This window comes from Rattus norvegicus, chromosome X (assembly GCF_036323735.1).
Source record: "Rattus norvegicus strain BN/NHsdMcwi chromosome X, GRCr8, whole genome shotgun sequence".
Taxonomy (NCBI): Eukaryota; Metazoa; Chordata; class Mammalia; order Rodentia; family Muridae; genus Rattus; species Rattus norvegicus.
In genome coordinates, this window is record NC_086039.1 from 90,360,251 (window position 1) to 90,378,057 (window position 17,807).

General features: G+C 35.0%; 1 protein-coding gene across 4 annotated transcripts in view; it reads left to right on the forward strand.

Moving 5' to 3' along the window:
• Positions 1–17,807, forward strand: part of Pcdh11x (protocadherin 11 X-linked) — a 695,481-nt gene that overhangs the window by 81,060 nt on the left and 596,614 nt on the right. For all 4 annotated transcript variants that reach the window (XM_039099733.2, XM_039099735.2, XM_039099734.2 and 1 more), the window contains exon 3: positions 9,587–12,082. In XM_039099733.2, the coding sequence (XP_038955661.1) occupies positions 9,587–12,082 (2,496 nt within the window). The remainder of the gene's footprint in view (positions 1–9,586; positions 12,083–17,807) is intronic.

Sequence of the window (17,807 nt, forward strand, 5' to 3'; positions counted from 1 at the left end):
TTGTTTTAGAACATACATTTTGAATTTCTCTGGTATACAATTCACAGTAAAATTTGTTTTTTAGTACAATTTAGTCTTCTCTTGTTTCTGCTGTTCTCATTGTGTTCATCCAAAGTTTATCATACTCGATATAACTGACAACTAGATCTCAGTAATTTTCTTTTGAATTGAGACAGAGACTATTCCTTGCACTGTAGCAAGTGTAGCAGCATATTGTACTCCTGAGAACTGCATCCCAGCTGCATTCACTTCTCCAGATATGACAAACAAACATGTCTCCAAGACTTATAAAATATCTCCTGTAGGGAAACATACATAATTGTATCTTCCCATTTTCTTGTAACATTAAAATATTCTGAGTTTTATAGAAAAAAATAGCAATACCATGAAGATTCAAGTTCATTTAAAAATGCATCCCAAGAAGTTCAAATGATAATGATTTCAAGAAAGATATTAGTTCAGAAATAATTAACAAACTGAACAATAGTAAATTATTTCAACCACTTACACAATTAGAAGATCATATATATATATATGCATATCCTTAATCAAATGAGATCTTCATATATGTATATATGAATATCCTTAATCAAAATCCAAGCCCTTTTATATGAAATGATACTTCCTTTTAAAAAGTATGAAACACATTACCCAAGTTAAACTTTATGTGTAAAATTTACTTTCTTATCTTTGTAACTGAAAGTAGAACACATTGATTCAGTATGTTTTTTAGTAGTTTTCTTCTATTTTGAGATGAGAATTGTATATTACTTTTACTGTCCAAAAGCTTTTGATGTTTATTTTTTGTGGTTAATACATTTAGAAAACATTTTATTAGGACTAGAAATATCTAAATCCTAAGGCATATGAGCACATGTATTTGTTTATCTTTCCCAGTAAACCAATGAGTTTATTAGGCTTTAACATGGATAAACAAAAATGACTCAAAATATCTGTATCACCAAAAGATCCCATAATTTAATCTGACAATTTCATGGAAGTGAGTAACAGAACTCCACCTTAGTTCATCTCTCATCTGTTTTGGGCTTTAGCACATCTTAAGATCATGTGTATCTCTAAGATGGGTGGAAAAAAGATGAGGTTCCAGTGGCACAGACACTCCTTATGTATTACAATGGAGCATAACAGTCACTGTATGATTCTACTTATTTTGTTGCCATGACTTCCATGCCATGTATTCTAGATGACCAAAACAATGCCATGCTCACATTGGAGACAGTCAGAGAAGATATGCTTATCCTCAACTTTTCCTCTTCCTTAAGAAAGGAAAATAGAATAGATAATTATGGATGAATTTTGGGAGGGCCTAAAAATAGAGAATCAAGTAAGGAGGGGCAGGAAGAGGATAGAGGGAGGAATATGAGAAGAGATAGCTAAAATAAAGGACATTTGAGGGGTACTATGAAAAGTTATACGGAACAAATATATACATATATAGATAGATGAAGATGATCTAAATGAAGACACCAAATAATGGAGGAGACAGAGTCCCAACTGGACATCTCTTGTCACCAAACGAAATGTTCAGTAGATGAACTGGGTTATGTCACATTGGAATACCCAAAGAGCTCAGGCATTTGTGAAGACTGTAGGCTGCTCTTCACAACCTCACAAGAAGATCTCATTGGTGAAGACAGTAGCTCCAAAACAACTTACAGTTCATTTAATGCATGTATGGTTCTATAAACATAAATAGTAGCTATGCTTCTAGACTACTGGAGATATTTTTTCATATCATGCCATTGTTTTAAAACACCTAAACATCTAGCTTTCACAGGACCAAGGGCTTCTCCTTCCATTGATGCCTGACAAGACCATCTAATGCTACCTATGTGGCTGGAGCCATTGGTGGCTCCATGTGTACTCTTTGGTTGGTGGTTTAGTCCCTGGGAGCTCTGGGGTGTCTAGTTGTTTAATATTGTTATTCTTCCTTATTGAGTTGCAAGCACCTTCAGCACCTTCAGTTCTTTCTCGAACTCCTCCACTGGGGATCCTATTCTCAGTCCAATGCTTGGCTGTGAGCATCTGCTTCTGTATTTATCAGCTCTGGCACAGCCTCTTAGGAGCCAACTTTATCAGTTGCCTTTCAGCATGCACTTCTTGGCATATGCAATAGTGTCTGGGTTTGGTGACTGTATATGGGATAGATCCCCAGGTGGTGAGTATCTGGATGGCCTTTTATTCTGTCTCTGCTCCACATTTTGTCCCCTCTCCCACAGTTCTTTTGAAGCCTCCATCTCCCTCTTTGCCCCTGAGAGAGGATGCTCTCATTGTCACCAGTTACTGGACCTCCCCCTTGCCTAGGGCATCAAGGCTCTCAAGGATTAAGTGCATCTCCCACTGAGCCCAGAACAGGTAGACCTCTGCTCCATATATGCCAAAGGCCTCAGACCAGCCCCCGTATATATCTGGTTCATGATTCAGTCTCTAGGAGCTCCCTGGGGTCTGAGGTAGTTGACACTGCTGGTCTTTCTATGAGGTCTCTCTCCCATAGAGCTTATTCAATCCTTTCCCTAATTCAATGATAGGGATCCCCAACTTAAGTTCAATTGTTTGGTGTAAGTATCTGCTTCTGTCTCAGTCAGCTGCTTTCTGGGCCTCTTTGAGGACAACCATGGCAGGCTTCGGCCTATAAGTGCAACATTGCATAGTAGTGTCAAGCTTTGGTGTTCCCCTCCCCTGTGAGATAGATCACAAGTTGAGCAGATCATTGGACATCCTTTCTTCCATTTTTGTCCCTGTAGTTCTTTAGACAGGATCAATCCTGGGTCAGGAATTTTGTCTATGGTTTAGTAACCCAGTCCCCCTCTACTAGAGGCCCTGTCTATCTAGTGGAGGTGGATCCTTCAGAGTTCCCTTTCCCTAATGTTGAGCATTTTGACTAATGTCACCCAAATAAATCCTGAGAGTGTCTCACTTCCTGGCTAAAGTGTCCACTCACTTCCAGTTCCCTGATGTTGCTTATTTTCATTTATTCTTTTGGCCCTCTGGACTTCTCTGCCCTCTCCCAATCTGATTGTGTCTGCCTTTTTCTCTCCTCCCTTCTCCCACCCAGGGTCTTCTCTCCCTCTTCCTCCTGTTATAATTTCCTTCCCACTTCTAAGTGTGGTTGAAACCTCCTCACTTGAGCATTTCTGCTTGTTACACTTCTTATGGTCTGTAGGTTTTAACCTAGGTATTCTGTACTTTTTGTTTAATATCCACTTATCAGGTATGCACTCACTGAAAATTTTTCTCAATTTAAATATATTTTGATCATCTTCTTTTTCTCAAGTCATTCCAGCTACTCTCCCATCCTTACCTATTAACTTACAATTCTTTCTTAAACAAGCATACATACAAACAAACTCACAGTACCCCCCACACATATATAAACCACAAAAATAAGTTAAAGCAATAAACTGCCCTCCAAAAAGTACATCAAACTATAAGAAAATAAACATACACCACACATACACACACACACACACATATACACAGACACTCACACACACACATACACAGACACTCACACACACACACATACACAGACACTCACACACACACATACACACACTCACACATACACAGACACACACACTCACACATATACACAGACACTCACACATACACAGACACTCACACACACACACATACACAGACACTCACACACACATACACACACTCACACACACATACACAGACACACACACACATACACAGACACTCACACACACATACACACACTCACACATACACAGACACACACTCACACATATACACAGACACTCACACATACACAGACACTCACACACACACATACACAGACACTCACACACACATACACACACTCACACACACATACACAGACACAGACACACACACACACACACACACTGTGTCCTATTTTCAACGACATTTATCAGGCATTCACCCCATGCTAAGTGTTCCATATAACAGAGGTTTTGTCTGGATCCAAAAAACCTTCCTTTTGAAAAATAGCTCTTAGTTTACTTAGAAACCATTTTACTGGAATTCTTGATCCTTGGTGTTCAAATTTGGCTGCACAATAAGTTCATCATATGGTCACAAGAAAGTCACATACTTTCCATGTGTCTTAACATCCTTTCTGGAGCAGGAACACTAGGTCATACTTAAAGGACTTTCAAATATAAGTGTTCAGTGATTTTATATATTTTGCTTCTGCTATTTTGTAAATTCTGCTCATCTGACTTTTTAGCAAGAGAAGAAATAGCCAGAAGCTGGAAAGAACCCGGATGTCCTTCAGCAGTGGAATGGATACAGAAATTGTGCTACATTTACAAAATGGAGCACTGCTCATTTATTAAAAAACAATGACTTTCTGAAATTCGTAGGCAAATGGATTGAAGTATAAAATATCATCCTGAGTGAGGTAACCCAATCATAAAAGAACCTGACAAATACAGATGCTCACATCTAACCATTGGACTGATCACAGGGACCCCAATGGAGGAGTTAGAGAAAGAACTGAAGGAACAACCCCATAGGAAGAACAATAATATTGACCAACCAGACATCTCAGAGCTCTCAGGGACTAAACCACCAACCAATGAGTACACCTGGAGTGTCCCACGGCTCCAGCTATATATGTAGCAGAGAATGGCATTGTTTGGCATCAGTAGGAGGAGAAACCCTTGGTTCTGTGAAGGCTTGATGCCCCAGTATAGGGGAATGCTAGGGCAGGGAGCCAAAAAGGGATGAGTGGTAGAGGGAGCACTCTCATAGAAGCAGGGGGAGGGGGTGTGTGATAGGGAATTACCTTACTGGAGGGGAAACCAGGAAAAGGGATAACATTTGAACTGTAACTAAAGAAAATAGCCAATAAAAGGGAAAAAAGAGCTGATTAACAGCAATTAGGAATCACATTTCATTCAATTAAAGTATCTAGGGATTAAAATTACAAATTTGAAGTTCTATTCCTTAAAATACCTTCAAATAAAATTTAAAAATAAAATCTCTCATTCTTTTCTAATTTGTGTATCAAATATTTACATAAGATTTATTTCAGATATGTAAGAATCCTTAAATTCTGTAAATCTTCGAAATTCAAGGGTCACAGAAAAATGGAAGAAACAGAAGCAAAACATGTAAGAAAGAATCAGAATTTGGAATAAGCAAATATGCTCATCAAATATTGTCACGTTCTTTTTGGGAGATGAGTCACTTTTCTGTATCTCACATTTTGTGCCTTTCATATTTTTCTTTTCTTCTTCTTTTTTTTTTTTTTTGTTGTCCTGAAACTCAATATGTGGCCTAGCCTTCCTTGGAAATCAAAATCCTATCTCAGGATCCCAAATTCTGTATATAGATAGATACAAGCAACAAAATTCCTAGGTATACAGTTTTTCTGTAAGTAAATATCTACATTCCCCAGTTAAGTGAAGAATAGACAAAACCAAAAGAAATGAAAGAAGAGAAACAAATGAATTAAGAGGAACCCAATGAAAGTAATTTGTTAATGTGTTGTCAGGCAACAATAATCACTATATGTTATCTTCAATGAAATCATCATTCCAGTGGTAGCATTGTGTAGCTGTTAATACATGAAAACCTTTTACTGTGAAAATACCTTATGAACAACATGCAATGTTTTTGGCCTAATATAATAAGCAGAGTTACACAGCCATAAAAAGACAGAATTAATAAAAATCTTCCAATTATTAAGCACTTTTTTTTTGGTTCTTTTTTTTTTTTTTTCGGAGCTGGGGACCGAACCCAGGGCCTTGCGCTTCCTAGGCAAGCGCTCTACCACTGAGCTAAATCCTCAACCCCAAGCACTTTTTAAAAATATGTAATCACTTCTAAATTGCCACTATGAAAATTACTAATGATTAATTTTAAAATAAAGGTTTAGTGCAGTGAAAATAATTTTGCTTTGTAATAATACTAAAGCCAAAAGGATGAATAATAATGTTATGTGAATATTTTGTTCAAAACGGACTTTGCTAAACACAGGTACTGGAATGAACATATAGAATCTGTTAAGTTCTATATGACTTCATTAATATTAATGATATTACTATAAATATTTAGCTCAAATTTATTTTAGAAAAAAATGGTTTGTTTTCTTATATATTATTCTCATTTCTCAACTGTACTTGTAATGGCGGAAAGGTTGTGGCTTCTGGATTATTGATATAGATGTGACAAAACAGTTCAAACTACTTTGCTTATAATTCATTGTGTTGTATTTTCTGTGATAGTGATAGTGCTACAAATGAATGGTAAAGCAAAAGCTCTAGAAATAGTGCAGAGAATATAAATGACAACACTACTGAATATATAAATCTTTTTTCTTATTCTTTCTAATAGATTTTTACTCAGCTTATGCAGCAAAACAAGACAATTTTGGTAGAATGAAAGCAAATTCATTATAGTAACTTCTATTGAGTATATTCCTGCACTCTTCTGAAATAGCCATGTCTCTGAGATTTATCTATTTCTAACATCTGTAACCTAAATGCCATCTTATACCTGTATATGCACCAATAGTTATAAGACAAAAAAGAAACAACCTTTAAATTCAGGTTCTTGTTTTAATAAATTTTCAGTAGCAAAAGCTGAGGAAGTAATTTTTAGTTTTGACACCCCTTTTCCTTAATCTACACATTTAGTAAATGAGAATCCAATTTCCTAGATGTATTTTAACTATTTATCAGTATTGTATGTGTTTTCTGAGCAATCGTACAAGATTTATGATATTGAAAGTACTGTGTTATATTCCAATAAAAATGTAGTGCTGTTATGCATATGCATGTAAAAATATTAGCATTTACCAGGGTAGGCATTTTTTTTTTTTTTTTTTGGAGTTGGGGACCGAACTCAGGGCCTTGCACTTGCTAGGCGAGAGCTCTACCACTGAGCTAAATCCCCAACCTCTGGGGTAGGCATTTTCAAAAGCTTAAATATGCCTCCTCACTTCCAGATCAACTTTTGGTTTTTCTCAGTCAAGTTACTCATTTTATTTTTTTTCCATGAATTTTGTTTGTTTGGCTTGGATTTGCTACTCCAAGTCCATTTTTGAATCTAAAAAGAAATATCACTCATAGACTAAAAAAGTTCAATAGTATAAAAGGAGATATTTTTAGTCCATAAAATAGTTTTAACTTTATTTAGAACTAACAATTTTATGTAGTTTAAACTAACTCTAAAAAGCCATATTAATGATTTCATTTCATTTTCTCTAATGTTCATGTTTTAGTTGAACACATGCTTGTTTGAGAGATATAAACTTTAATATTTCAGAAGTAATATCTTTGCCCTATATTACAAATATTTATCATAATTTATTCACACTTAAATGTTTATAAATAACAGTTATTATCATATTGTCTTCACAAATAAATGTTTACAAAATATTTTATAATTTTATTAGCTATTGACACTTTTGCATTCATTATCAGAAAAATGAAAATTATTTCATAGAATTACTCTTAATAAACTTTTAATATTGTTACGTGCAATAATAGACAAGTATACACATAGTGAATGTTCTTGAGTTTACATAGATGAGAAAATTACTTTGAAATTAGAAAATAATCAAAGGCTGGTCGCTTTCCTTCTGTCTTTGGAAATAGTACCTCTCCTTTAAACTTATATTCTTATTTATGAAAACTATTGTTAATGCAGTCATGTATTTGCATGTTACATCTTCACACATGTACATATAAACAAAGACTTTTTATATTTACCCTCTGTTCACATGCATTAGTATATTAAGGCTTTAAAAATTAGAGATCCAGTCACATTACATAGAACATGGCAAGTCATACTTAGATATTTAAATATTTGGTGGAAGGACATTATGTTTACCGCAGATTTTTTTTTTTTTTTTTTTGTGGCTCAGCAGTTAAGTATGCTTAATTAGAGGGCTCAAGTTTGGTTCTCAACAGCCATGTCTGATAATTCAAATTCAGATGTATTGGAATATTCTGGCCTTCATGAGTGCAAACCAATACAACACAAAATCACGAATACAAACAACCTAAAAAGCAATATTACATTTTTGAACTGTATGTTTGATATGATAACAGCAATATAAATAGGTTGTTTGTAAAATTCTTCCCAGCAACTATTAACTGCATAGAGCTGTTGAAAAGGCAAAACATTACACATAAATAGAAACTGATTTTTGGAATGTTTCTTATATTAATGAATTAAAATGTAAATATTGCATTATCATATTGAATAATTCACTCATTAAAAACACAGGAGAACAATATATATAATATCCACCAGCTGATATTTTATTATCTCCAGGGACATTACAAAAATTTGCCATATGAAAGATCCAATTTCATTTAAAATAAACAAATACAGTAAATATATTCTGTGAAATTTTAATCTCATTTAATTTTTATTGAAATAGAACATAATTTGAAATTAAGGTAGACTAAAACCTAATTATATATGAAGAAAATATATAATTATAGAAGCTTAGTCATTTAAATTATCATGGCTTGATCACTATATATTAGTCTTAAATTACAGAGTTGTATTTGAAATTCATTAACTTTGGAATGTTTATTCTTTTAAAACAATAATAAATGGTAGTTTCTTCTTATATAACTCTCCTTAAATAATGTTACATTGTAATATAGCTTTACATATTATATTCAGAATTCAGTAATTCTTTTATTCTGCTGATATTAATTCCATATTTAAATACCTTAAAAGTCATTGGCGTTGTTCTCTTTATTCATTATTATTGTATTAGTCAAATATTTTTACTTACCAACCAACATACTTCTCATACCCAGAAGAATTTCATAACCCTCTAGGTAGTCACAGTGGATATACTGACAAAAGTAGAATTAAGAATCATTAAGATTAAAAGTTACAATTTTAAGCACTGAGAATTTAAACCTCCCTAAAATTATATTTGAGTATCAACAGCAATTAATTACTAGTTACCGAGATTACCTAACATCATTTTTTAATAAAAGGAGTATTATGAGAATTAATATATCACAATTTGATAAAACATTTTTCAAAATGCTGTATTAAAATTAAATTTCAGCTTATTAATTTGACACTATATAGATAAAATATAAAAACATTTCCTTTCCTATACAAAGATAAATCTGTGAGTAAAATGTAAATGGGTAGCTTATTTTTATTTTAAAATGCTTCATAAATTGTATTGTTTAGATGTGAGGGTTTTGAAAGAAGCATAGTCAATAATCGCTTCATTGTATCACATATAGTTTCAAGGACAATGTCTTGAAAATTCTATACATGTCTTCATCAAACAAAAATAATTTATGTAATAAACTACATTTAGTACCATAAGATGCTATGCATTAAATGTATTAAAGAATTTAATAACCTTCATCTGATCACAATGTTAACTGTAGTCCAAGTTGAAATGCAGAGCTTAGGTATTCTGGTATCTGTTGCTGAGACTTTCCTCCTGTCTTGTGGATTATAGAAATTGGAAATCATCCTCATTACAATATTTAGCATAAAATTAATTATAATTTACAATATGTGTAGTATTGTATATTAATATAATTTGAATTTTATATAATTCTATGTTTTCCAGAGTCAAAATGTTTTCGGTCTTGATGTCGTTGAAACACCAGAAGGAGAAAAGATGCCCCAGCTGATCGTTCAAAAGGAATTAGATAGAGAAGAAAAGGATACCTATGTGATGAAAGTAAAAGTTGAAGATGGTGGCTTTCCTCAAAGATCCAGTACAGCTATTTTGCAAGTAAGTGTTGCTGATACAAACGACAACCGCCCAATCTTCATAGAGAAGGAAATTGAAGTCAGTATACCAGAAAATGCTCCTATAGGTTCTTCAGTGACACAACTCCATGCCACAGATGCTGATATAGGTGAAAACGCCAGAATTCACTTTTATTTCAGCAATCTAGTCTCCAATAACGCTAAGAGACTGTTTCATCTTAACACCACTACCGGGCTTATCACTGTCAAAGAACCACTGGATAGGGAAGAATCACCAAGCCACAAGTTATTGGTTTTGGCAACTGATGGTGGATCGACACCAGCAAAAGCAATGGTGCTGGTAAATGTTACAGATATCAATGATAATGTACCATCAATTGACATAAGATACATCGTCAATCCAACCAATGGCACTGTGCTCCTTTCAGAGAATGCTCCGCTTAACACTAAAATTGCTCTCATAACTGTGACGGATAAGGATTCTGAACATAATGGTAGGGTGACATGCTTCACAGATCATGAAGTTCCTTTCAGATTACGTCCAGTATTCAGTAATCAGTTTCTCTTGGAGACAGCTGCATTTCTTGACTTTGAGTCCACCAGAGAATATGCCATTAAATTACTGGCCGCTGATGCTGGCAAACCTCCTTTGAATCAGTCATCCATGCTCCTGATCAAAGTAAAAGATGAAAATGACAATGCTCCGGTTTTCACCCAATCTTTCATAAGCCTTTCCGTTCCTGAGAATAACTCTCCTGGTGCACAGTTGACAAAAATCAGTGCAACAGATGCAGACAGTGGACGCAATGCTGAAATAAACTACCTGCTAGGTTTTGATGCACCACCTGAATTCAACCTGGATCGTCGTACAGGCATCCTGACTGCAGTGAAGAAACTAGATAGAGAAAAACAGGAAAAGTATTACTTTACAGTCCTGGCACAGGACAATGGAATTCCACCCTTAATGTCCAATGCCACTGTGTTCGTGACTGTTCTTGACCAGAATGATAACAGCCCAATTTTCACTCATAATGAATATAACTTCTATGTTCCTGAAAACCTTCCAAAACATGGCACAGTAGGGCTAATAACTGTGACTGATCCTGATTATGGGGAGAATTCTGCAGTTACTCTCTCTGTCTTAGATGTAAACGATCAATTCACTATTGATCCACAGTCTGGTGTCATCAGGCCAAATATTTCATTTGACAGAGAAAAACAAGAATCCTATACTTTCTATGTAAAAGCTGAGGATGGTGGTAGGGTATCACGTTCTTCAACTGCTAAAGTAACCATAAATGTGGTTGACGTAAATGATAACAAACCAATTTTTATTGACCCTCCTTCCAATTACTCCTTTGAATGGGTTCTACCATCCACAGATCCTGGCACAGTCATCTTCAAGGTTCTTGCAATTGACAATGATACTGGCATGAATGCAGAGCTTCGTTACAGCATTGTTGGAGGAAACACAAAAGGACTGTTTATGATTGAACAAATATCAGGCAACATCACATTGAAGGAGAAGTGCATGGTTTCAGATATTGGTTTACATCGAGTCATAGTCAAGGCTAAAGATTTAGGACAACCTGATTCTCTCTTCAATGTTGTAAATGTCAATCTCTTTGTAAATGAGTCTGTGCCCAATACTACCCTGATTTATGAAATGGTGCGCAAAAGCATTGACTCACCTGCAAATCAAAATTCTGAAACAACAAGTGCATCCTCACCAACCACCGACTATGTCAAGATCATGGTTGCCATTGTTGCTGGCACCATAACTGTTGTCCTAGTTATTTTCATCACTGCTGTAGTAAGATGCCGCCAATCACCACACCTTAAGGCTTCTCAGAAAAACAAACAGAATTCTGAGTGGGTTACTCCAAACCCAGAAAACAGACAGATGATCATGATGAAGAAGAAGAAGAAGAAAAAGAAGAAGCATCCCCCCAAGAACCTGCTGCTTAATTTTGTTAGTATTGAAGAAGCAAAGCCAGATGATGCTGACAATGAGAGAAACAGTGTTACACTAGATCTTCCTATTGAGCTGGAGGATCAAACCATGGGCAAATACAACTGGGGCACTACACCTACTACCTTCAAGCCCGATAGCCCTGATTTGGCTCGACACTACAAATCTGCCTCTCCCCAGCCTGCATTCCAGATCCAGCCTGAAACACCCCTAAACTCAAAGCACCACATCATTCAGGAGCTTCCTCTTGATAATACCTTCGTTGGGTGTGATTCCATCTCCAAGTGCTCCTCCAGCAGTTCTGATCCCTACAGTGTTTCTGAGTGCAGCTATCCAGTGACAACTTTCAAGACTCCTGTGTCTGTGCATACCAGACCTGTAAGTAATCCAAGATTCTAAGTAATCCTTTTAATTTATTACTCTCATTCTTTTTACCTGAGATAGGATTATAAAGAACATTGATTTCTAAGAAGGAACAAACCAATCACATTTCACATAATATTCAAATAGGAATATGAAATCCTTTAAATTTGGTAGTCAGTACAAAGTTAATGCTGATATGAAAATTTGATTATTAAAAGGGTAATCTTGTCTGTAGGTGGCAGTGTGATGCTTCTTGCTTCAGTATATCATGGAAAAACTATCTATTAAAGATTATAGCACTACCTGCTTTACCACATTATTCATGAGACTCAGAAAAGCCTGGGCTGCTTACATTATAGGAAAACATTTTCAATGTGATAAGTAGTTCTCAAACCAAATGGCTCTGTGAATCCTCTGTGAATATGGGCAAATCTGTAGACAATCAACATTTTTAAATGACACTAACATATCCAACACCTCTTTTCTATGATATCATTCTACCTGCTTCTCAAATTAGGAAGACAAAATATTTTGACTTACGTTAAAAGATTAAAACAGTTTAAGAAAGTGAGGGGTTTGTTCATTCTCATCTTCAAGTCAAATAAAGAAATGCAGAAACATCTTCATCTTAGAGTTAGCAGTTAAATATTTGTATTTTCAAGGTCAATCAGGAACTGTTTTTAAAACATAATGACCTTTAGGAAATAGAATATGATTGCTTGTCCTAATGGGCATGAAAGAAAGAGCATTGTAAGAACTAAGAAATCGGTGCCCAAGAATTTCAAACACATTTCATTTCAGAAAGCAAGAGTTTACACAGTGCTTTTAAATTAGTATTCCATGGAGAAATAAGTACAAATTTATCCAGAAATTCATGACTAAATTAAATTATTTAAACAAATTATTTCCTTAATGAAGTTAAGCAATGGAATTTATCTACTTCTTTCTCTAAATGTCGTGTTGCCTGTTGATTTTATTATTTCAAGTGAATAACAGTAAATTAGTAAATCCATTTGCCAGAATAAACTCAATTTATTAACTTCTTCAGGCTTAATAGACTGGTTATAAAGTGAAAGTTAGATAAATTCCTTTTCATTGAAAGTTATAAACACTGAAATAAGAAATTCTGAAAGAAGCCAGATTCAAGGAAACACTGTAAATAACTGACCATAACTTCAAGAAAAGTTTAAAAACTAATGATAATTTGAGGCTACATGCTTTAAAATACACAAATTAAAAATAATGATGTTAATACCTGTCTTTTAATCACACAGTGAAGGTAAGGATTTAATATATTAGGCTGCAAAGAAAATTAAAACTCTAGTTCCTATTTAGGGTATCTGCTATGCTTTAAAGAAAGTTATAGGGGTTTCTACAATTTGCATTAGTATAATACTCTGCATCATCAATGACAAAAGTAATAAATGTTTATCATCTCCAAAGAGTGTGTTTTTGCTTGTATTTAACCATTGCAGTGTACACTTTTGTTTTCTCATTCTTTCCATCATTATTTTGTTTATTAGGAATATTTCTTTTCTCACTGTTTTCTTCTTTTTTTTTCCGGAGCTGGGGACCAAACCCAAGGCCTTGTGCTTGCTAGGCAAGGTCTCTACCACTGAGCTAAATCCCCAACCCCTACTGTTTTCTTCTTTTTGGCTTATTGAGACAGGGTATATCTGTGAGGTGATGGGTGTGCTGAAACTTGTTTTGTATAACAGGTTGGCTTCATATTCTGAGATTCACCTGCCTCTCCCTCCCAAGTGCTGGAATTAAAGCTATGTTTCAACATTGTTCAGCAGAAATACTCTTTAATAAGAATATTTATTATCCGTAGCACTTTAAGAGTACTCCTTTTTGTACTTTTTCACGTTTTAATATTGCATACTGAGTTTTTCTGTATCACATTTGCAATTCATATCTTTCAATGGATTAGCTCAAGGAATTAGTAAAACAAATGTTGTTCATAATTTGTTTGTATGAACATAGAAATACTTTTGCATGCAGAAACTTTAAGTATGTAAAGACCTAAAAAGGAAAACGATTTATTTTCTAGACATTTTTATTGTTTAGTTTTGACATCTAATAATCTTTAAAATTCAATAAAATTTAAAATGCCTTTCCATGATGACATTTTATGTAACACACCTAAGAAAGTCATATCCTAATCATAAGATAAATGTCTTAGTATGTAATATTAAAAAACAAAATGCATCAGTGAAAATGAATTATTACTTATTAGTATGTTCTTACTGAAGAGTCTATCATAGAAACAAATGACTTTTGAGAATCTTTTCACATCTTTAAAAATAAATAAACTGTATATATTATGTCAATCGATATTTACAGTTACTAGAATTCCTTATTTAATATCATCTTAATCTGACTCAGAGAATTGCAGCAGTATAACTTAGAACATTAAACTTCTCTGAATATTTATATTTCATTCCACATTTGCAATATTTTTACACTGTTAGTATACTTTTAGTATACTGATGAAGGCTAAACGATAAGTGAGCATATAAAAGATCAGTCATGTAGCCATTTAAATACACTGTCTTCATTGTTAGAAAGACCAAGGTGGGAAGCTATGAGTGTGTCTAGCAGTAATAATTAAAATCATGTTTCTCTAGTGAACTTTAACAACAGATTAAAATATTTCTGTTAACAGAAGCCAGAAATATTCTAAAATATTTTATATAAAGTAAGTATAATATTTCTACCGTGGAACATAGATGGATATTAATACTAGCACCTTTGTCATTTATTTAGAAATATGCATGTCGATAAAAAAGGATATCTATCAGAAAGCTTAGAATTTTAAAAAAAGTATATGTATTTCTTAACTTTATTCTGACTCTGGTTAGGAAAAATGTGGAACATTGGTTATATATCATTAACCTATTTTATAGAATCTTTTATATCTGAGAAATATGTGGCTCCAGTTTGTCATCAATTTCCATGTGCTTTATGGAAGAAGATTTTGTACAGGTTGTAGAAAAAAAGGTAAAGTTTAACAGGGAAAAGTTTTATATATTATCTTCTATGAACAAAATTAACTGCATTACATTGTAATTGTTAATGATAATAGTACATTTTAAGCCTAAACAGTTTTCTAGAATCAACTTTAATTTTTACCCCTTCCTCCCTGCCCACTGACTGTTCCTCATTCCATACCTCCACCCCCTGTCTCAAAAAGATGTCCCCCATCCCAACCACACACCACACACCTCCCCAATCCCTGGGGAATCAGATCACTCAAGGCTTAGGTGCACCTTCCATCACCAAGGCTAGATCAGGAAGTCCTCTGCTCTATATGTGTTGGGGGCCTTATATCAACTGGAATATGCTGCCTGGTTGGTGACTCAGTGAAAGATCTCGGGAGATCCAGATTAGTTGAGAATGCTGGTCTTCATATGGGGTCACTCTTCCCTTCAGCTTCCTCCAGCTTTTTTTTTTAATTCAACCCAAGTGGTCCCCAGCTTTTATACATTGGTTGGATGTAAGTATGTACATTTGACTCCTTGAGCTGCTTGTTGGGTCTCTCTGAGTGCAGTCCTGCTAGCCTCCTCTTTGTAAACACCATATCTTCAGTAATAGTGTCAGGCCTTGGGGTCTCCCCTTGAGCTGGATCAAAATTTGGGCCTGTCACTGAACCTCCTTTCCCTCAGGCTTTTCCCAGTTTATGTCTCTACAGTTCTTTCTGACTAAAAATTCTGGTCAGAGTTTTTGACTGTGGGCTGGCAAACCCATCCCTCCAATTGATGTCCTATTTTTCTAATGGAGGTGGACTCTACAAGTTCCCTCTCCCCACTGTAGCGTATTTCATCTGAGGTCCTTCCCTTTGAGTCCTGAGAATATCTTTCTTCCCAGGTGTCTGATATATTCTAGAGGCTCCCTCCATCTTCTACCTCCTGCGGATACCTGTTTTCCATGTTCTGCTGGCTCTCAGGGCTTCAGTCCTCTTCACTCCCCCATACCTTCTCATGTACTCTTTTGCCCCTCCCTGTTCCCATTTCCACCCAGGTGTCCCCCCCACCCCTACCCGTGATTGCTTTCTTATCCTTCCCAAGTGGGATTGAGACATACTCACTTGGGCCCTTCAGCTTGATACTGTTCTTGAGTCCTGTGGATTTTATTCTGTACCTTTTTGGCTAATGTGCAATTTAAGTGAGTGTATACCATGCATGTTCTTTTGAGTCTGAGTGTTTTCATTCAGGATGATATTTTCTAGTTCATTTTCTTCTAAAACCCAGCATGTCCTCATTCTTAATAAATGAATACTATTCTATTGAGTAAATGAACCACATTTTCTCTATCCACTATCCAATTGTGGGACATCTAGGTTGTTTCCAGCTTCGGGCTACAACAAATAAGGTCACTATGAATATAGTGGAACACATGCCCCTGTAACATGGTAGGTAAAAGGCCAAGATTTGTTGTAAAAGTTTGCAATCCCATCAGCAATGAACAATTGCTCCTGTTTCTCCACATCCTTGTCAGCATCCTCTCTCACTGAGTTTTTGATTTTAGCCATTCTGACTGAGGTGAGGTGGAATCTCAGAGTTGTTTTGATTTGCATTTCACTGATGACTAAGGATGTTGAACATTTCTTTAGGTGCTTCTCAGCCATTTGATATTCCTCAGTTGAGAATTCTTTGTGCAGTTTTGTACCCCATTTTTTAAATATGGTTATTTGGTTCTCTGTAGTTTATCTTCTTGAGTTCTTTGTTTATTATAGGTATTAGCACTCTATCTGATGTAGGATTGATAAAGATCTTTTCCCAGTCTGTAGGTTAACAAAGCTCTCTTCTTCAAATACTATAGGTCATGAATGAACAATAAAGAGGGGAATCAGAGTGAAAGTACAAATTTTAAGGGCCTTCTCTATACCATTCATTGTCTTTGTTCTTTTTGTTTTTTCTTTTCTCTCTTTTCCTCTTCCTCTCCCTCTCTCCCTTCCTTTCTCTCTCTTTCCTTTTGTTCCCTCCTGTCTTCTTTCCTTTTCCCCCTTCCCTATATTTTTCTTCCACTTTCTTCCTTCTTTCCTTTTTTTCTATCTCTCTCTCTTTTTATTTGCTGTGTATCTCAGACCTCTACTGACACAGTAGTTGTCTGTGACTTATACTCCTGAAACCTCATCACCATTGGCCCATATTATACCTCTTCTTATGCAATAATACCTGCATGTTTGATGATGAACACATCCGTTGGTGATCAATTAAAATGACAAAGAATGGTTGCATTTTTTGACAAAATAACTGGCATCCTTTTCTCAATACATTTTATACTCTATCATAACATAGAGCAAAACAAAACCGAATAATTTGAAACATTTCTCACACAACTTAAAGGGTAGATATTGAGTGTGTGAGCACCAACCCATGTTTAAAGAATATTAGAGCCATTGGCTCTCAATCTAGGTGTCTCTCTCTCTTCTTCCGTCTTTCTTTTTGTTCTCTCCTGTCTTTTTTCTTTTCCCTTCCTTTTTACTCCCTTCCTTTCTTTCCTTCTTTCATTCTTCCTTCCTTTCTTTTTTTCTCTTTTGTTTTTGTTTATTTGGTAGGAGGGGATAGAGCTGATCTATACACTGGCTGCTTTGGAACTCATTGTGTAGTATTTTCTGACCTGGAACTCTCAAAAAACTACCAGTCTATCAAATGCTGAGTTTAAAGGCTTATACTACTATATCCATTGATCTATAAAATGTCTTAGCAATAAATTTTGTAGTATTTAATTTTTA